The 21165-nt window shown below is 42.3% G+C and overlaps 1 protein-coding gene across 8 annotated transcripts in view; it reads right to left on the reverse strand.

Moving 5' to 3' along the window:
• Positions 1 to 2591: 2591 nt before the first annotated feature.
• SIN3A (SIN3 transcription regulator family member A) overlaps positions 2592 to 21165 on the reverse strand; it is a 47740-nt gene continuing 29166 nt past the window's right edge. For 6 of the 8 annotated variants that reach the window (XM_019477571.2, XM_059714738.1, XM_019477572.2 and 3 more), the window contains exons 12-21: positions 18929 to 19045; positions 17956 to 18194; positions 15071 to 15254; positions 14257 to 14830; positions 13474 to 13643; positions 11494 to 11667; positions 9805 to 9912; positions 8908 to 9002; positions 8104 to 8311; positions 2592 to 5434 (exon numbers count right to left, since the gene is read on the reverse strand). In XM_019477571.2, coding sequence (XP_019333116.1) covers positions 5204 to 5434; positions 8104 to 8311; positions 8908 to 9002; positions 9805 to 9912; positions 11494 to 11667; positions 13474 to 13643; positions 14257 to 14830; positions 15071 to 15254; positions 17956 to 18194; positions 18929 to 19045 — 2100 coding nt within the window. In that variant the 3' untranslated portion in view covers positions 2592 to 5203. The remainder of the gene's footprint in view (positions 5435 to 8103; positions 8312 to 8907; positions 9003 to 9804; positions 9913 to 11493; positions 11668 to 13473; positions 13644 to 14256; positions 14831 to 15070; positions 15255 to 17955; positions 18195 to 18928; positions 19046 to 21165) is intronic. The other 2 variants (XM_059714739.1, XM_059714740.1) reach the window with 2 other exon arrangements.

Below are 21165 nucleotides of genomic sequence, written 5' to 3' on the forward strand. Positions count from 1 at the left end.
CCCTTCCAGTTCAGCTTTTGGAAAGAAAGAGTTCTGCCTTCTAGACATTAAGCACCACAAGAGATGACTATTGTAAAAACAGCTAATGAGATTACACAATTTGGGCAGGATCAGGCACTTGGCTACTGCAGTGATGAGAGCTGTTATAAATGAAGAGGACAGCATTGTTCAGTGATCTCTTGTATAAAAATGGACCGAAGAGGTTGTACTCCAAAGCACAAACTCCTCTTGTTCAGACTGCTGATTTCCCCAATAGAAGTAACAGCTCTTATCGATTGGGCTCTTCAGCAGATGGCCCAATATGTCAGACTCCCAGCAGCAATACTGAGGAATTCATGGAGGAGGAGAACATAGCATCTTCACATCCACTGCTCTAGAGGGGTAAATCTAGAAGGTAGCCCTTCAGTAATGTACAAGCAACAGAAAGGCAGCTCTCACCCTGACATATGATCTAGTGGTTGGATGAGAAGACTGGTGTTTCCGATTGTACTGTGAAGAGATCGTTGACCTGATACATCCACTATCTGGAAGAATCCAGGGACTGGCCTTTGTTTGGGAAGTGCCTTCCACCAGGAAACAAGGGAAGGGGGTATTGCTGCTCACGTGTAAAGTATGCACTTTTAACAGATTCTTTACCACACTGCTGGAAAAATGACTTCATATGGGCCAGACTGGATAGTTTGAGGGGATCCTGGAAATTGAGGGTGAGAAATATTACAGCAGCCCATGATGAAACTGTTTTCATCACCAGAGTGCATGAGGGCTCTTCTTTGGTGGGTACAGTGCAAGGTGACTGCCTCCTGCTCCATGCTCATACAGCTCTCTAGGGATATCAAGGTGAATGGAGAGCAAGCTACCAGATATTTTACTTGTTCTAGATATCAAATCCCATTTTTCCTGGGAGTTAAGAACAGTGAATTCTTCAGAACCTTTGGAGAAGGTACAGAACAGGCAAACACTTTACCCAGGTTTTCATCCTGCAATAGATGGCAGCTTTCTTGGCAGTTACAAGGACAGGCAAGAAAGTGCCTGGAAATTTGGGAAGTCACCAACCTTTGCTGGCCTGTCACTAACTGCAGGGGAGACAGATTTGCCTGAGGAAAGCTCAACTTAGTAGTGCTTCTGATTTGACCAAAAATAATACCCTTGGCAAATGTCACTGAAACAAGTCAGTTCTTACCAGATATTCCAGCTGTCTTGGAAACATTCAAGCGATCCAGCTTTGCAACAGTGCACTGTCAGGACACTGTCCCAGGCGAGGCAGGTCTGGAGACTCTACAACAGCTTCCAAGCCCCAGTAATGAGTTGGATGAATGGCTCCATTGAAGGGAACCCTGGGCAGACCACACTTCCATAGACACAAGCATTGTGGGTGCCAGCAAGCAAAGGTAAAATTCGTAGTACAAAAGGGGTGAAAAGCAAGCCCTTCCAAAGGAAGCCTGACACCCACTGTTGCCATCTAGAAAATCCATCAGCCTCTAAAATAACCCACTCAATAGCTTCATTGCCATATTCATTCTTCTCCAGTCATTGCTAATGAAAATAAAGGCTTATTAAAATACTCTGTACATGACTATATGCTGGGCTTTCTTGGTAGCCTTGTGTACAATTCAAGTATAGTATTTACTATGCTGGGCTTCAAACAGCACAATATATGAAGAGTAAGAGCTACAGCACTGTCCCAGAAACTACTGAATCATACATTCCCATTTGGACTAAAAATATCTAGTGTTTATGCGAAAGACCCAAATTTGGAAGCACTGGATACAGATGTGAGCACCAAGCTAGGGAACCAAAGCTTCCTTATTTAATAGCTAAGCTACTTGCAGGAAATTAAGGACAGGTCTACACTGCAGACCACTTCCAACATAACTATATCAGTCAAGGTTGCAGTTCCTTGACAGTAGATTTATCAGATAAATTCCCTTATTATAGATAGTCCAAAAGAAACAACTTTGCTCATTGAGGTAGTTTAGCTATACTTGTACGAAGTGCAGCTTTGCTGGAATAGGAACTAGGAGTGCTTTAATGGTACAATATACTAGGATAGCATACTCTTATAATAGTTACAGCCTGAGATCACAATTCTTGTTAACATTTCCTCCTGATGGTTATATGGTATTACCTCATTTCCTAGAGCTACCAAGGATACAACAATACTGTTCCTCCCACCCCAACAGCTTGAGCACTGCTTGAAACTTGTATGACTGATGACATCCTGGTTGGGTCAAAGCCAAAATTCACTACGAATTCCCCACAACTCTGTGGGAGGGTAAAGTATAAGAACTCACTACTGTCTCCAGACACCAGTGTTGCAAGTGCTGTGACATTAAAGCATTTCATTTCCAGAAAGGAGATGGAGATTGCTTAAAAATCAGCACAGGGAATCCAGATACAATATCCTAACAAGTAAAGCATCTATTGCCAGACACTGATCATCTGCACTCCAAATGTACATCCAATTCTCTCAACTGCTGGTCCTAAAGAGGCAGTTCTCCAAACAGTCTCTTCCCTTTGCCCCCTTTCCCTGAGGAGCGTGTTGACATTTCATTGTGTAGGATCAGGAAGGAAGAACAATCTGTACACAATGATTAGCCCTGATATTTTAATGGAAATACTGCACTACAGTCAAGTTTACAACATTTGTATAGAAATCATCACATGGATAGGTGGCCAAGGATCACATTACAGAATACAAAAAGCAATTTAAAATAAAAAGAAATCTTTGCTATTGTACAGGCTGGGATTGGAGCTTGGAGCTCGGATGTCAGACATCGGGAGGGATGAAAGCCATTTGTGAAAACCCTGCTGCAGGAGGAGGAGGACTCCCCGTTGTTGGTTGGTTGTTTTTTGTTTTTTTTACCTGGGCACCTTTAACAGCAGGAATCCCGCCATGTTAACCCCATTCCGCTCAAATGACATGCAGGCACAGACTCTTGGGACAACACACCCACAAAGCAGCAGCAGCTGTTACTTCCAAGCTGGCAAAAGTCATCCAGACTTCCACTTCCAGATCAGCTTTAGCATACATAGAAAAGAAACACCCAAGGGTAGGGGAGGTAGGGTGAGGAGCATGTGTCAAACCTTTGAAATGGAAGAGGACACAAGAGAACCCCCCTTCCTATCTGAATACAGTGAAAGGAGGAGAAACTGGACAGGTAACTTATTGCTGGCAAACTCTGAATACTCCCTGGTGGGCTCTTTACTCTCTTTTCCTCTCTCCATAGGAGGCTTCCATTCATCACCGTGGCTGGAACCACTCTCCGTACATTGGCTGCCAATGACTAGTGACCCCTCTAGGCCATGCACTTTTGCCCCTCGGCTCCCCCACAGGCTTCAAGATTTGGAGCGATTCCCCTTCTCCAAACCTTTTGCACCCTGCTCCTCTCCATCTCTCTCTGCCTGAGGAAAGAACTCAGTTCCCAGAGGAGACAAGCATCTGTCTCAAAATCCCCGTGGCAGATTCAATAAGTAGACTTCTGAAAAGTGGCAAAGCTGCTTTTGTGGCTCTGCAGCTGGGAGGGTGGAAGCAGTCTGGGCGCTACAACTCCTGGCAGCATCACTTTGTGCAAGGAAAGGACACTTTCTCTGAGGAGGTGAGACAGTGCAGCTGTGTCTGTCGTGGCTTACGAAGTCCATGCTGACTTCTTTTAAAATCAGATTCGTCCACTGTTTAAATATCTGCCAGCACTAAACTTCTATACTTAAAAAAATATATATCCCATTTGAGGATTTCACTAGTGAAATGCACCAAAAAGCCCACCCATATGCCCTTCTCTCATATACACACGCACACAAAGCAGCTTTATCAAATACTGGTTTGGTACTTAGGATGTTTTTCTCTAATACTGAGAGGGAAAAAATACATAAGCACAATCAATCCCAGCTAAGTAGCTCAGTAACACTTCCCAAAAGTGAAGATCCTTGGAGCTGGAAGACAAGGTGGATAAAAATAACCCACCAGAAAAAAATTAAAAAAATTAAAAGTTATATAATATATATTTATGTATCTTAACAGGCTGCTTATCACCTGGTCACATCATCCACAAGCCACACACACTGCTTCTGCTTTTTCCCTTCAGATTGTAAAGCCAATAATAAAAGTGGTCAAATATCTCCCTCTCTCACGCCCTCCCACCCGCACAAACTGCATGCTGCATGGTGCCTTTCAGAACAGGAACAGGGCTGTGGGTGAGCGAGTTGTCTTCCTCAAGTAAGAACAAGATGTATTTTTATTTACAAAAAAAGAAAAGAAAAAAGTTTTCACACAAAAGCACTACAATGATAACTCCCTTTGGTAAAAAGTGTAATAAATGTCTTCATAGGTCTGTCTGTAGGTACTAAGTCTCAAGCCACCTGGTACTATGGTACACAAGAAGCTAGTACAGTTATGCTAGCACATCAAGCATACTTTCTTTAATAAAAAACAAAAAAATTGACAATATGTACATTTATTTACAAAAAAGGAAGGGGAACATGTTAAAATTGTGTTGTTTCTCTCGTGTGTGTGTATACATGTGTGTGAACAGCTGGTGCATGGCACTAGGAGAGACTAGTAAACAAGCAGGTACAAAAACAGTTCCACTGGCACTAGAAAGGACAGACCAATCTGAACTGGTTAAGTGAGGAGTCCAGCATGGGAAGGAGTAGAGGGAAGGTGAAGGAGGCGGCAAGTGGCAGCTCCATGAGGTGGCTTCTGGCAGCTGGATTGCAGGGGTGATGACCCTGTGTGAGATCCTAGCAAACCTGCTGCAGCGTAACAGGAAAATCCAGTTGCGACAGGCACCTCTGGGTTTCATGACACTTCTGAGCATGTAACTTAAATGCACTGATCCGATCAGGATGTGGAAGGCATCCTGTTCTCTTCCCTTGACGTTCAAGCCATTGGGGAAATCAAGTCTCAACACTGCTGGTGTGTACAAGCTAGTTGTGTTTCTCTAGGATTGCTCAGTTCCAAGAAGGGTCCTTCCCTCCACAGTGCATGCTGAAGTCAAAGGCCTGTGGGTAACAGTTCCAGCACATGTTTGTAGGGATCCACATTCCTAAAGAGAATCCCGCTGGTGACAGGTTGTACCAGCTGCACACTAGTCAAGTGGCCATGTTACGGAGATACACAGTGAAGGGAGAAAGGCATCTTCCTCGTTTCCTTGATGCGCGCGCACACACACACTCACACTCTGTGATCTTCCCTAGCCCAGGGAGCTTATGGTGTCTTGAATATTGTGCCATATTTGACACGGTACTTGTTAATGCTCACAAAGTGCAGGGTCTCTGTATCACAGGTGGTGGTACATGGCACCAAGCCTTCCAACCCTTCTCCCATTAGCCACTTGTTTGTTTCAGCTGCCATTTCACGGGTCACATGCTCCTTGGTCCATTTGTCCACCCAGGCCTGGAATCTCTGGTGCAGCCGCTTGCTCACTCTTTCATGGGACTAAAGAAATGGAAAGAGACATTAAGAAAAGGCTATGGATCATTACATGCTTAGAGTGAACCACAGCAACTTCCTAGGCTAAAAGACTTAGGGAGCTCTTTTCTCTTCGGGGGAAAACTTGGAATGCACACACTGTTCCTTGCTGGTTAAAGAAGATAGTGCTGATGGCTTCCAGAGACAGCCCTCTATCAGTGGAAGAAAAAAAAAAAAAAATCTAACCTAGGTCTAAAAGCCAAGCACTGGTAAAAGTTGGATGGTGAAACTAAAGCCAGGAAGACAAAATTCCACAATGTTTGTAAAACTGCTACACAACTCTGCCACTTGGTATTTTCTATATTATTTTCTGGGATAGCTAGACCACCAAATTAAAGGTTCAGATCAATGAACAAAGACAGTGGAAAATAAATTATACCAAATATTAGGTAGAATTAACTCTAAAGATTATTTTTGTTGTCAATTTTCTAACGTGAGCACTTGGATCCTATTTCCCTAACCATGTCCAATGCTAAGCTTTTCATGTAATTTCTCTGTTTAATAAATGTCAAATGAGGCAACTGTGGTCTTCCTTAAAATAAGAGCATTGATCAAAAAAAATCATAGAAACCAGGATGGATTGATTTAGAATCAGTGAGACTGACATCACTGATTTTAAAAATCAACAAGCAGGGAAGCTTTGTTTAAACCATAATTTTCACCTGTATTTTTTTGAAGTTATTTTCCTAAGAAAGCATGATTTTCAATGTCTGGCAGCTATTATAGCTAGTAGGTTTTGTGGTTAATTAGAACTTTGAACTGAAAATTAGTATATATTTTATCCTGGCGAGGAAAAAGAAAAATACCATCAAACGCTACTTTTAGAAAATAAAGCTGTTTCATATACAGTCCGAGTCTTACATTTTTTAACAATACTGAAAACAACAAATAGCATTTCTTATTTACTAGATAATATTTTTACTTCAAATTTGTTTTGAAAAGAGTTTGGATGGAATTGTAATAAATATGCATGAAAACAGCATTTTAAAGTGTTTGTCAGACAACCCAAATGACAATAAATACACTGGATACATAAGAAACGTTTCTCAAAACATGCTTTGAATTTTGAACCAATCTGTTAAACAAGGAAAGTATTATCTGCAGTTAGTGAACTGAACCGATTGTTCCTGGTCACCATGTTCTTCAGATCTCATCCTTTCACACCTCATTTTTATTCATAGATTGGAAGAGGAAAACAAGCCTTCCTGCTTTTTCAGTTCCCAACTGATTTCTCTGCTTTGAATGAGCTAGTCATTGAATTGAACTGGCTGAAAAAATTACAATGAAGGAAATATTCTCTCTGCTCCAGCAGAAAAGGGTACTGCTGACACAAGCTGGTTCAGCACTTCAACAGATTCTGGTTCCAGGTGCTTAGCCGAGGACTTCTACCACATCAGTAGTTTGACTCTAAAAATTCTGCAGCCAACACATATTATTTAATGCTTTAAGTGCTGTCATCATTTTGATAGAACCTGTGTTCAGGACTAAACTTACATTTTTAAATAGGCGTGTCTTCTAATACAGTTTTCATTTAAAGTTAAACATAAAAAAAAATTGGATTATTAACTTATCCATTTTTATCTACCCTGATACAAATATTCTAATGTGATGAGAAATCAACAATTTGAACCAGGTCTAACTTTAAAAAAATTGGAACACTAAACCAATTGTCTTCAGCCTTTGATATGTTACAGTCTCAGTGAAGAAGCAAGGTGAAGTCAGATATTTATAATTTAGTACATTCCAAGAGAAGAAGAGAAGTAGCCTCCTGTCAACCTCTCATAGCTTATGAGGGGCTGAAAAGTTTGAACTCTTCACACCCCACATCCAAAGTTTAGTTTTGGACTGAACAAAAAACCCAGAACCCTGCTGAGTAATTTAATAAAGGGTTGCAGGGAAGTGTAACTCTCATTTAAAAACTGGTCATTCCTAGAAACTCCTACACATGTTGCCATAGTTTGGCTATTCTGTTGGCCTATGAATTTCTGAGACCAGAACACAAACACTGGATGTTTTTGTAATTGTGTCCTCACTTCATCTATCCTTGCCACAAATCCAGCACGTTGGAGCAGTGTGCATATGCCTTTGCAGTGCTCTTTTGTGTGGCAGCAACCCTAGGACTCCTGCTCTCAGTGACTATGAGGATGAGACAGTGGATGTGGTTGGGGGGAGCTGAGTCAGAACAGAGGCACTTGAATTCATTGCACTCTGTATGCTCCCTCTTTGGGGAAGCCCTAGAGACCATGTGATCTTACTAGTGACTAAGTGGTCACAAAACAAACCCTCCCTAAAAAAAAAAAAGGAAGTAGCCTATGGAAGGTGCCCCTAAGCAAGGAACCTGAAAGCTAAGGCCCCTATCAACTTCCCTATGAATTATATCTGTCTGGAGAAAGGAGGGTGTTGAGAGATAGGAGAGTAGCATAAGGGTTACATCTCAAGGATATTCAGAGGATCTTTGCAGCCCCCTAGGAAGACTAAACCAATAGTGTATAATCCTCATGGGGACAGACTGCTACATGGCACAGATCAAGAGCCCAGTGGACACTTCATCTGAGTCTTGCCAGCTGCCTTTTGAGAGCAAAAGTTCCAGGGAAAAAAAAACACTGGCTGCTCTTCTCATTCTCTTGGCTTCCTACCTGCTGAGCACGCAGCAGAGCGGTCCTCCTGTACATGTAATCCTCCGATTTGATCACGTACACCATCTTATAGGAGTTCAGTTTGAATTTACACTCCAGCTTGTCCAAGCTTTCCACATTCTCCATGGACTTCTTACTGTTTCCCTCCTTCCCTTCCTTCTCCTGCTGCTCCCGACCACGCTGACACTTACGGATCCGCCTCAGATTCCTGTAAACCAGAGAATCCCACCTGGAATTAGTGCTTTCCCTCTACAACTAGGCTGGATGTATCTGGGGGTGGTAGAATAGTTCTGCACCCACCCTTTAAATAACCCAAACTATTGCTTGGGGAGGAACTGCCACAACTATTTAGGCGTATGTGCCTACGAGTCAGCCTGCTGGTCCCCCTTCTTACAGAAACTGAAAGTCTGTCAAGGCTACTTTATAGCCGTCTCTCTGCACATGAAATGCACTGACTCAGCACCTTCTGTGGTCCAGTGGAGGGCTACTGTAAGCCAAGGCAAGACTGCCAAGAAAGGGTTGGTGATTCCCCAACACCTCTCAGCTCCCTGCTATTTGCAGACTATGCCATCTCTAAGTCACTGGAGAGCAGGAGCCCAGGGTGGACTTGCAGGGTTTTGAAATGAACAGCAGCCCAATACCTCTACCCAGCACTGCCAGGGCTATTGGTTTCTAAAGTGGTGTAATACTAATGCACAAAAGACTGAAATATTTTTTGCTGATTGAGGAAGATTTCTCCTTCCTTTACTGTCATGGGGACTTGTGGCCCATGTTAGGGTTCACAGCCACAGCTAGCTCACTTACCTCGGCAGGAAGACTGGCTTCTGTGCCAGGTGTTCCCGAAGCTCAGGGGAGGTAGAATCAGAGTTGACGTACCGCTCTACATAATCTGACCAGCGCTGAAAGAGGGAGACAAAAATTGTAATTACCTAAATCGAGGCACTGAAACCGAAACCTGAAAAAGGTCAGGCTAGAAATCTTTGAAGACTTCGCGTGTTCCACCCCCACCCCACTTAGCATCCCTGCAAGGCATAATACAGACATTTACTATTTTAGTTATCCATTTTAAAAATAAGCTAGTAAGTACTTTTTAGCCCACATGTCTGGAGTTCTTGGTCTTATAGGACACTTCTGTTTGGCAAGAGGCAGGTCACATGCCCATGATATCTGGAACATCTGACAGCTCACCCAGTACAGTACACTGTTTAGATACACAACTTCAGGACTTCAAAGGCTAAGTATATACCCAAATTCAATGTAAACAATGTTCATTAACCATAAGAATAACTTTTATTGAACTATCTGCACTTCATTAAGGCTCATTACCTTATTTCTCACCAGTGCCTTATAAGGCCTCTAATAACAGCCTTGACAATGACAAGGCCTAGACAGTCCAAGGTTACTTGAAGAGCTTTGAAAATTAATGGTTTGTTAAATTTCCATGTCACCAGCAATGCAGTTAAAATGGAGCACAATTACTATACAAACTATTTAGTGGGGCTTAGGAGTTCCTATGCAGCAAGCACAGTTTATGCACTAAACATATTCAGATGTTTCATTTGTTGCAATATAAGTAATAAACAAAAAAGTCAGCATTATGTAGGTAAGCAAATTATTCACATATCCAATATGCATATAAATCAGAGTACAGTATAAAAGCATTTCCAGAAGCAGCCAAAACTCTGAAGAATCTGTTCTTACCTCTGCCTCTCTTACCTCCGCCTCCACAGGGTCATCCGAGTTCTCTTCTTCTGTGTCCAGAAGCTCAATGGTTAACTGGACTTGACCTCTACTCTGAATGAACATGAGCTAAAAAGCAAAATACCAAATGGAATTTAGAGACCTTCAAACAACCTCCTTCCCAGTCAGAGCAATAGAGAGAGAAAGAAATTAAAAATTAATTTCATGTAATGATCAGACATAACACCAAAGCCCTAGCAGGATGGGAGGCAAAGAGAATGTTCGCCATGAGTTACACAACCAGAATACAGAAATGTAGAAGCAGATCTGATGAGCAGAGAAGTTCCAGCTTGCTAAGGGGCCCATCTAAGAGTAGGTAAAAACAAGAACATAAGGATAAAGACATTTTCTATGTATACCAGCAAAAGAGAACTGCTATAGCCAGAGCACCATGACACAGAATGATTTACAAGGAACACTTAATGGCTGCAATAAATGGCAGGCAAGAAAGCTGCTTCATTTTGGTATTGCCAATTCAATACAAGAATTCACTCAGCTCAACCATTAACATTAGTTTCAAATTAAGAAGCTTATACAGGCAGACCATCATGTTAGACATCTTTTAGAAGGCATATTACTATCCAATCAAGCCCTGTAGTTTTAATTCTTTACCTCTTAGCTTATTTTGAAGCTCTCAGTAAGAGCAAGAGATAGTCCAAAATAACAGAAGCCTCGATCAATTAATTTTACTAGCTAAGGGTGGCTCTGACCATTTCCTATTTCACAGTAATGAGAAGTATGGATTTTTAAAATGATGCGTCAGATATATTTAGTGCACAGTCAGCAAATAAAAATGTAGTGCATAGTTCATACATAATAGCAAGAGATTCCATGCTACAAAGGGTGAGGTAGAGGAAAAAAATTGGAAAGCTTTTCTGACCCAGAAAAAGATTAAAATCAATGATGCATCGGTGTGAGACTGAAGTGCCGTGAAATACAAGGAAAACTCTGTTTTGTTCAGGATCCATATTTGTCCCCAGTCTGTCTTTTAAGGGTCTTGGTTCTAAAAAAAATTCCTATAGGAAGTGTTAATACTGTCTCTGTGTGCAAGTTCTACAATATCTGTTTACATTAACACAGGTCCTATCAAGGATTGAATAAGTAGTGCCATAGTGGGTAAGAACCATGGTCCATCTAGCCCAGTATCCCTGTCTCTGTCAGCGGCATAAGTGGTTGCAAACGGGAAAGCAATGTACCAGACAGAACTAGAGTGATCTATCCTCTACCCGTTACCCTCCCTGGTGTCCACCATTGTTGGTTTAGACATGCCAAAGGAAACATCACCAACTGTTCTGTTCAACAGCTATCAATGGATCTCTCTAGTCCCTTTTTGAACCTGGCTGCTATCTGCCTCTACCACCTCGTGTGGTGATAAATTTCACAAGTTAACTACATGTGTAAAACAGTTAGTAGTACCTCCCTAGGGAGATTCTCTGAAGTTATAACAAGCTATAATGGGCCACAAAGATTTCCCTATAACATTCTACAAGAGTTTCAGAGCAGGCAAATGTCCACAGGTCTTTGGGCTATTTGTATCCTTTGCTCTTTTCCTGTAAGGACACTGTAATCACCACTCCTTTCTTATGACATCTATCAGGGATTCCTCCCCTATGAATCAGTGTAGACACTGAAAGTCACTGTAATTCTTACTTTGAAACAGTTCTCATCAGACATAAGCTGCTCTGCTTTGCGTTGGTACGTAGCCTCCAAAAGGGTGCGAGATGATTGTGTGGTCAGCAGACCTCCAGTAGCTCCATTGTTATTCTCTGACAGGTAAAGATCTGTCACCTGCACACAGATCTCATCACTAACTATGTGCTGGAGCTGTGAACATGAAAAACATGGAAGACTATTAGGGAAAAGAGTTTTTTTAAAAAAAAAAGGACAACAAATGCCTCTGGACTTGGTACACTGCCTACCACCAAACTCCCACATAGGTGTGGAGGAGGCCTCACATAATTTATAGGCTGGATGCCCTGTCTTTTACACTCAGGGTTTAGAAGAAAATAGAACACTAAGAATATTTTTTTAATTGATACCATACATAGAAGTTTTTAAGTCTGACATTAAAGGAAACTAGTAAACAGTGCTGAACTTTCATCACTTCATCTTCCTGCATTTTCATACACAGACCTTTTATATGTAAATACTCTAGAGTCACAAATAACATGTGGGAAGCCACTTTGGATCTCCTGAAACATGCGGTGACAGTCATTTGCAGATTTTCCACCCTACACACTATGCAAACCTGTGCTGGCTGAAGGATTCCACACGTTCATCAGCATAGATAACAGGAAAGCACACACTTAATTCCTGCTTTGGACTACTGTTTGCTCAGAGTTTTTAGCTAAAATGTCCAACAAAACAGGACAGGTTATAGACTTACTAATCTTTTTCTACTGTGTAGTAATCACTACAGCTATTAGGAATGTGTCCTTTAAAATAAGTACTAGAAAGTGCTATGGGGGAGGTACACAAACTAGATGGCAGGGAGCGAATCCAGGCTGATTTGGACAGGCTGGGGAACGGGCTGAACAGAACAGGATGCTGTTTAACAAGGACAAGTGTCATGTGTTGCACCTGGGGAGGAAGAATCATCAAACACTCCTACAGCCTGCGAGGTACCACTAAGTAGCACAACTGCGGAAAGGGATCTCAGAGTCATAGTCAACTCCAAAATGAACATCAGTCACCAGTATGATGAGGTAACAAGTAAAGCTAACCACACCCTGTCGTGCATAAGTAGGTGCATCACAAACAGGTCTAGGGAGGTGATACTTCCCCTCTATGTGGCATTGGTTAGGCCATAACTGGAGTACTGCCTCCAGTTTTGGGCACCATACTTCTGGAGGGATGTGGATGGCCTGGAGTGGGTTCAGAGGAGGGCCACTCATTTGGTTAAGGCCTACAGAAAAAACCTTATGTGGACCAATTGGGAGACCTGAACCTCTTCAGCCTCCACAAGAGGAGGCTGAGAGGTGATTTCATGGCCACCTACAAACTCATCGGGGGAGGGGGGTGTGGAAAGGGGGGAGCAGCAAGAAATAGGGGATATAAGGGCACCTGTTGGGGTAACTAGAAATAATGGCCACAAACTAGAAGAGAGCAAATTCAGATTGGACATCAGGAAAAAATTCTTTACAGCGAGGGCTGTCAAAATATGGAATAAGCTTCCAAGGGGGGTGGTGCTGTCCCCTTCCTTGGAGGCATTTAAAAGGAGATTGGACAGACACCTGGCTGGAGTCATCTGACCCCAGTACTCATTCCTGCCCAGGGCAGGGGGTCAGACTTGATGATCTAATAGGTCCCTTCTGACCTTAACATCTATGAAACTATGAAATAGTTACCCCATAAATATAATCTAACGAGGCGTCATTTTATATAACTGATATGAAGGAAAGATGCAGAGCATAGAGTTATGCAGCATGTAACCCAATAGGAAGGGCTTGCTAATCATAAGCCTTGAAGAGCCTAACGGGGAAATGCCCGCTGTCCCTCACCTAACTTAAAACATCTAAGTAGATGCAACATTCTCAAAATTCCCTGAAATCGTGGAGAATGCCCTCTCTTACAGGAAAGTCCAATCCCACCCACTCTCTTTGTAACCCAGGAATATGTAATACAGGTCACCTGTCTAACAATGCTTTGGATCAGCTTGTCCATGGTAAAGGCGATGTAGGCATGAATAGTGAACATCTCGCGCAGCGAGTCCTCATACTGAGATGAGTCCATGTTGCCATCTAGCAGATTCCGCACCATGTCCAGGAAAGCTGGGTAGTAATCCTCGACATCAATATCCACTACAGGGAAAGAGCATGCAAGATGAAACATGTTCCAAGTCACCCGGGAAAGGCTGTTCCTACAAGCCTGCTCTGACTTCTAGGAATGATAGGGCCACATGTCTAGGACCCCAGACTTAGTTTGACCAGACAAGCCTGTGAACAACCAGAATGATCTACAAAGGAGGAATAGAACTGTCAAATATTCAAAATGATTCCTTTTAAAAGAAAGTTACTGACAATTTTGTCACCAGTTCTCTGCGCTGACCTCCTCTGAGGCCTCTTCCATAGTAACTCTCCAAACCAGGAGGTTTTCTCCTCAAAAAACATTAAGCATATGTAGAGCAATGACTTCATTACAGCTATAGTTTGTGTGGACAACCTGTGGCTCTAATGAAGTCCTTACTGCACACATTCCTTCTTTTAGAATTTCAGTAGTGACTAGAGGCTTCAACAGGTATTCAGGCCCACTGTGTTAGATGCCGTACAAGTACACAAGAGGCCATCCCTGCTTCAATGGGTTTAGTTTTAGCAGATTCTCCAAAGCCCTAGGAGACTGCTCAAACTTCACAACCACCATAATTCCTGCCCCAGCATCCCTTCCCCCACAAACCCATGCAAGAAGTGTGCTCACTGGGCTCCTTTAGTCGCAGCTGGATGGCAGGGCTGTCACTTTTGTCTCGTTTTATGCCTAGCACTTCCCGCTCCCACTCCCTTTCCCGGTTCTCTTCTTCAATTTGCCGCTCAGCTTGGGTGCAAATCCTCAGCAGTCGTAAGCACAGGATCTGATGCAGTCGCATGAATATGTACCAGTTGTTGTTGACGTAGAAGAGGTTGTACACCTCATCCATGCCGCGCAGCTTCTGAGCCGTCGTGTTGTTGAACATCAGTTTGGTTTTTGGAGGACTGCCGCCAACACCATTGTGCTTTTTTGCAGCCCCTGTGGCTTCATCCACATCCATTTCCTCCTCCTCCTCCTCCTCCACATCTGAGAGCTCACCTCGCTGAGCAAACAGCAGGTCTGGAATGAAATGATACATGATCTGCTTGATTTTGTACTTGTCCTCTTTCTGGATTCCTGTCTGCCGTTTTACATGGTGGATGATGAGGGAGGCAGCATCCTCCAAGATTTGCTTGTCTTCATAGGCCAGCGACAGGTGCGGGCCTGTGGGTACTCCAGCATTGTCTTCTGAAGCTTGTTCTTGCCTCTGAGATAGAAAGTGCAAACAAACAGCACGAGTTATTTTCATACAAGGAATTTATCATGTTTCCACAAGCTTTTTGAAAAGCTGTCCCAAGGAGCTAGATATCCTCTCTCATTACAGTCCTTAGCCCAACTCTACCTACCCCAAGCAAACAAAAGCTGAGTCTGTAGAGAAGGGTTGAAAGTAACTGCTCAGAGCACAGGCAGCTGAAGGGAGGAGACTACCAGATAATCATTGCCTTACCTCATCATAAATACTCTCAATCTCATTGAGGAGACTCTTTGACCTCAGGACCTTGGTGTCATTCTGTTTGAAGTTGATGCCCTGGTGATCCAATGATTTCAGGTAATATTTCTCATTCTGCTCCCGCCAGACTTTGTTGAATCCTCTCTGGGCTTCTCGCCACTCTTCTTCTTTCATCTTTAACCTTGCAGCAAAAAATAGCAAAAATAGGAGTTAAGAAGTGCACATATACCATACTGATGAATGCTGGGCAAGGACAGAGTAGGTAACAAAGAAAACAAACCTTCCACCCAAGATCCATTATCCACTGAAACACCACCACCTCTCGGAAGCTGGCCATTACACTGTGGTTGCATGACCTCGCTAACTAGGCTAAAGAGGACATTCAACCCAGCCTTTTTCTGTTCCATACAGCTTTAACCGAATTCTGAGAGAGGTTCTAGGTTTACTTCTGCTGTTCCAGGATTCTACGGCACAGAATCGAGATATAGCAGAGGTTCTGCAGTCTTATAATCAGTTGATCAAAAGGGTTCCAGGTATTTGAAACACACTAGAAATAAGTGCAGTACATGAGGATTTAGCCACATGCTGAGGACTGCAGAACTCTCAAGCTTCTTGCTGATTCATCTTCATATATTCTTTTTACATGATCCTTCGAACATACAAATAACCCTGAACCCTCACCCAGCCTGTGTCTAGCATAAAAGGAAGTCAACTGTCACCTCAGAACACATGCACTGTAACCATCCTCATCCTATTTAAGAGAAAAAAAAAAAAATCACAATGAAAATCCTCCATAGCCTCTGCTTCCTATGTGGAGCCAAACAAAAACCCCTCTCTCTCCTCACTGAGGATTAAAATACTGCATTTTTCATTTAAGTGACAGATTATTTTTCTGACAGACTAGAACTTTGCAAAAATGTAGGTCACTGAGCACTCCAAGTGTCTGCACACACAGATGCATCTCATATGGCAATCACTTTTCAAAACAGTATCACTGGCTCAATCTAGCTTTTATACCACAACCATCATGCAGGTGTCTGAGAGGTTCCTTCCCATAAAAATTCTCTCATTTCCTTATATCTAGTCCTTGGAATATATCCCTCCTCAGTAGTGTCACTCTTATATGAAACTTCAAAAGTTTAAACATATAGCTAGACTTTGTGAGGTAACAAAGTAAGAATCATCTGTGGTTAAACAATAGGATGATAATAGCAAATGGGATATTTTGATGCTATTATAACAAAGACTGACCACCTACTACTGCCCTGCTAAGAATAGTATTATTCTTGCTTCCAAATTATTAAAGGTACAACAGATAGCAAAAATACAGAGCACTGTGATTCCAGCAACAGCGCTGTAGCATCTTATTGTGTAAAACCAGAACTGGCCAGGATGACAGGATACAAAGGTTAGTTTATAGTCATTCATAGATTGCACTCTTCAGCTAGTGTAGTTGGAATATTCAGCACTTACTTCACTGAATAGCTCAGTGTGCGTGTTTTCCTTTACAACTTCCTTATCCAGCTCATTGAGGACAGTAAAGGAAGAGGAACTCGTGGCATGTCACGTTCAAAAGCGAGTAGCGTGCAAAACCACTAGGGGGCTTAGTTCTTATTCTGTTCTACTCTCACTGCCCGTAAGCATGAAACATAAAAGCCAGAGAAGTTTGTAAAGTCTGGTATTCAGGGTTGGAGACATGGGTGCAAGTCCTGCACAGATGGTACTAGAGAACAGGTGTAGACATACTGCCTTTCATTTTCACTAACTGGACCTTTGTTCATGAAAAGAGACACAGGCACATGGAACATGTTTTTGTACAGTTCTATAAAACCAACTTTTGTATACCCTCCCAAACCTGTAATTTAAATATCAGTGATCACATCTCGTATCAGTCTTTCCTTGCTCATTTCTGAGCCCAGTTCTATTACCACTATGCCTTTCTTGTGATAGGCTGACCAGAATTGGAGATTTTCTTCTGTTCCATTCCTTTAGCATCATTGATCTCTGCAACGTTTTCAGGATAATTTTATGGACTACATTTTTCTTCCCACAGAAAACTGTGCTTCTACCTGTAGCTTACAAGCAACAGGTCAGGAACTTTTAATATAAGAATTTTACAATTAAAGGTTCTGACTTAGCTTCCCCTTTCACAAATTTCATACCACAATGGTAATTTTTGGTACAATGCCTGTTCTACAAAGGCTTCCAGCTTAAGTTAATATATTAACATCACTATCACTCAGTTTGATTATAGTTATTTCATGACTTCATTTCTGAAGACTGCAGAGGAGTAAGTCAGTAACCTCTCTCGTTATGTAGTTTAACACTAGCTATTTTAGGAAGGAATCATCTCAAGTATTGACAAACTCCTTCTTCATGCCTGGCCCAGTTGCAACACTTTACAAATAGGTAGCTGAAGGCACCTCTTATGGACTGGTCCAATTAGTCATCCCTGATTCTACCCTCAATATTGTATATTTAGACCCTTTCCCCAACCAGGAACTGGTAACTTTGACTTGGAATCTACTTCCAACACAGACTATCATTTGAGTCCCTGATCACTTTCAGAGATTAAATTTGTTAGGGGTCCAACTCAGTCCTGCCGATCTCACAAAAGATGTCCTTGTCAGAGTAAAATGAAGCTTCAGGATTGCAAAGGTTCTTGCCCTTTCAGTGTGGTTGGTGGCATTTTTGCTTTCAGATTTCTAATTGGTCATTATGAAATTACTATAACATTAGAAGTATCAGCACTCTGCAGATTACTCCAAAGAGGCTGAGGTCCTGAAAAACAGAAACTACATGTTTTTACAAGTTTGAAAAGTGCCTGGCCTGTTGTGAGCTTTACTAGAATACAAGTATATATGCCAGGATGCAGGAAGTACCTTTTCAGCACAATGGGAACTGCAACAGATGGATTCTTTCTCAGCCCATCTATGATGTCAGCCGCCTTGTCAGCATATATCCTCTGCAAGGCCTTGCGGTGGATCACCTCTGATGTGCCACCTAGAGTGTTGTCCAATCGGAATTTAGCTTGCTCCTCAGCAGACAAGCGAGAGAGTTTCTTCTGGATCGCCTCTAGGACTCTGATTGTTGCCAAGTTGGTCTCCAAGACAACATCCAGCTGAAAGATAAGGCACATTACTCTATGAAAACCAACATTTAAGTGATAGTAATTCTTGCTTCACAACACCTCTGCACTATTGTGAATTCAAAACAAGGCATATTCAAAGCAATGGTTTAATACTTCTGTACTTGGTTGTTCTAACCTAGTTGTATTGCATGTTTTCTATATAATACTGTATCTATCCACAAGAAGTTGAAGACTATCAAAACGATACCTTTAGGAAATAAAGACATTTTTTGTGTGGGTAGCACACAATTGACAGCTACACTACAAAGTGATGCAACAAACCTTAGCATACAAAAATAATTACTGTACTGACTTTCACTTCAAGTAGTTTGTCAATCATTTAACACTTCCACTGCAACATTTTTTCAAATTATTAAACATAGAAACTTAAATTCTTATGTACTATGTGGGTAGTAAATGGTAAAAAACATTAATGGTAAAAAACACTGACAGTCAAGAATTTCATTTGCAATGACCTGAGCAGAAGAGTGGTGACACAGCTATTAAGAAAAATCAGTGGGTAGGAGGTAGACTGTTGATCAGAAGTCATTCACATTTTACTTCTTGTATTTGATAGGGTGGGTAGGGCTTAATTAGAAGCCATGTAAAACACGTATCCTCCAGAAGACCAGATTCTAAGCAGCAGCGTTTAAGCAGTAATTGTGTCCATATGGCTCACTAGTTCACAGAACTCCAAACTTCAAGAAATGGAGAAGAATATCTACCTCAAAACGCTCATCTTCACATCTGTAGATGTGTTCTTCATATTGTGTTTTCTTGGAGCTAACAAAGGTGGAATCTTCAGACCATGAAGGGAAGGAGACCCAAGTATCATTCAAAACCTGGGAACAAAGGAGGCAAGGTGAATGAGAGTTTCTCTCTAAGGCGTCACAGAAGACAGATACCCAAATTTCTACTACCCCATTCCTATATTTAAGGCACCTAGATTATTTACAGACATCTACTGCCTCTTTCTTGGTAAAGAGGCTGCTCTGTGCACAAAGGAACCCCCTAAAAACGATTCTCAAACAGGGTGCCAGAGCAGCTTGGAGTGCCATGAGAGTCTATTAAGGATGTTGTGGGGTGCCCCACTACATTATGTGTACTAACACCTACACATGATTCACAAGATAACTCATAGATTTTAAGTTGGAATCTATAGTGTCAAAAACATTCTGATATTCAGTGGCCTCTCCGAGTTCTTTGCAACAGAAGAATTGCTTTATTAGTTTTCTGTAGTCAAAAAAAAAGTTAAAACTAAAAGTTAGCATTTTCCAAAGGCTGCCTTAAGTATATAAAGGTTGAAAACCATTGTCCTACAGGTCCTCAGGAAGGTTGGAGATCCCTCTTCTCTCAAGGGAAGGTGAAGAGAAAGATGAAAGAATCCTTTTAATATACTGGCTTTGGATTTATTTGGCTGGCTGAAATAAATCCACTATACGTACAACTGTTTAATGATGCTAGGCAGTTACCATGTTATGGTAAGTATAATTCATTGTTAGAAACCCAATCGTTTTTTTTTTTTATATTTAAAAAATGCCACTCCCCCCCCCCAAAAGTGTAGTTAGAAACTGAAGATCAGACCAAGATGCTGAAATAAGAATGTAAACCTCTATCTGATGACAAGCTCCTGCAGCTTCTATCAACACAAACTGAAGCAGTTTTTTCCCCAAACCCCTGAAAACCAGGCTACTAAGGCTGTGCAAAGGTTCAGTTGCTGATTCAATTCATAGGAGATTCAGCATCCGAATCTCCATCAAATCAGGAGACCAATAAAAAGGTCCGAATCGAGTCAAAGCCTCTGAATTGATTTGGAAAAGATTTGGACAGCTTTAGAGATTTGGGAAGTCCCCACTCGCCGCTGCAGGGAGCTGGACCCAGACTCTGTGCCAGTAGGTAGGGGGCAGGGGAGTGGGGGCTGGAGGAGGCAGGAGGGGACCATGGGGGGACCCCCACCAGGCCCCATTCTCTGCCTGCTCCCCCAGCCCCCTTGAGTATCCCCCAACCCCCTCTCGCTCTCCCAACCCCCCCTCCCACCCCATGGCTGCCCTACCCAGCTCCAGAGTCCTGACTCTTAAAAAAAAAAAAAAAAGCCCCACACTTACCAGTTGCTGCAGCAGCCATCCGGGCCTCGTAGTAGAGCCCCCCAAACAGCAGGGCAGAGGGGGGCAGCAGGGATTACCCCTTGCCTGGCAGGAGCTGGTTAATGCAGGGCTTTGTTTTTGTTTTGTGGGGTTTTTTTTGAAGTGCCAGGATGGGCAGCCATTGATGGGACTGGGAGAGCGGGTGGGGGATGAGGCCTGTTTGATTCCGAGATTTGGCAGCGGCCAACTCTCCAAATCAAATCACTGTCCCCCAAATCGGCCGAATCCGAATCCAAAACAAATACTAGTAGCTTCGCACAGGCCTACAAGCTACCCATATGGATTTGTCATCCCTGCTTTAAGGCAGGCAGGGTCAAGGAATCTGGTCCATCTTTATGGACTTGGCACTGGACCAACACGTTAACTGCAGGCCAAGGTTTACAACTGTACCATGCAGCACATCCTTTAGAGTTTTTATGTCACAGTTTGAAACCTTAATTGTTTTTGAGGATGCTGTTTTAGCTATCTTACTATCTGCTACCCTCAAAAAAAAAAAATAGGGGAAAACTCCTCTTTCCCACAATTCCATATAAACTACTTGTATTGACTAGCAACAACCCTCCTTCCGATCTTTGTGGTATCATTAGCAAACCTGAAACATGTCCCTAAGATGCAATATAGCAAATGTATGTTGAGGTGCCCCAGAATTTTTACAACCCTCACAGGAATAGATTTAACTAAGCTCTGAGGTTTCCCTCATCTCCAGCAAATGCTCTTATCCCTCTTGCTAGGCAAGAGAATCTTAACTAGTATGCACCACAAGTCCCTGCCCACCCACGTGAGAACCACTGCCTTTCCAGGTCTACAGGATGATGGTC

Source organism: Alligator mississippiensis, chromosome 11 (genome assembly GCF_030867095.1).
Source record: "Alligator mississippiensis isolate rAllMis1 chromosome 11, rAllMis1, whole genome shotgun sequence".
Classification (NCBI taxonomy): Eukaryota; Metazoa; Chordata; order Crocodylia; family Alligatoridae; genus Alligator; species Alligator mississippiensis.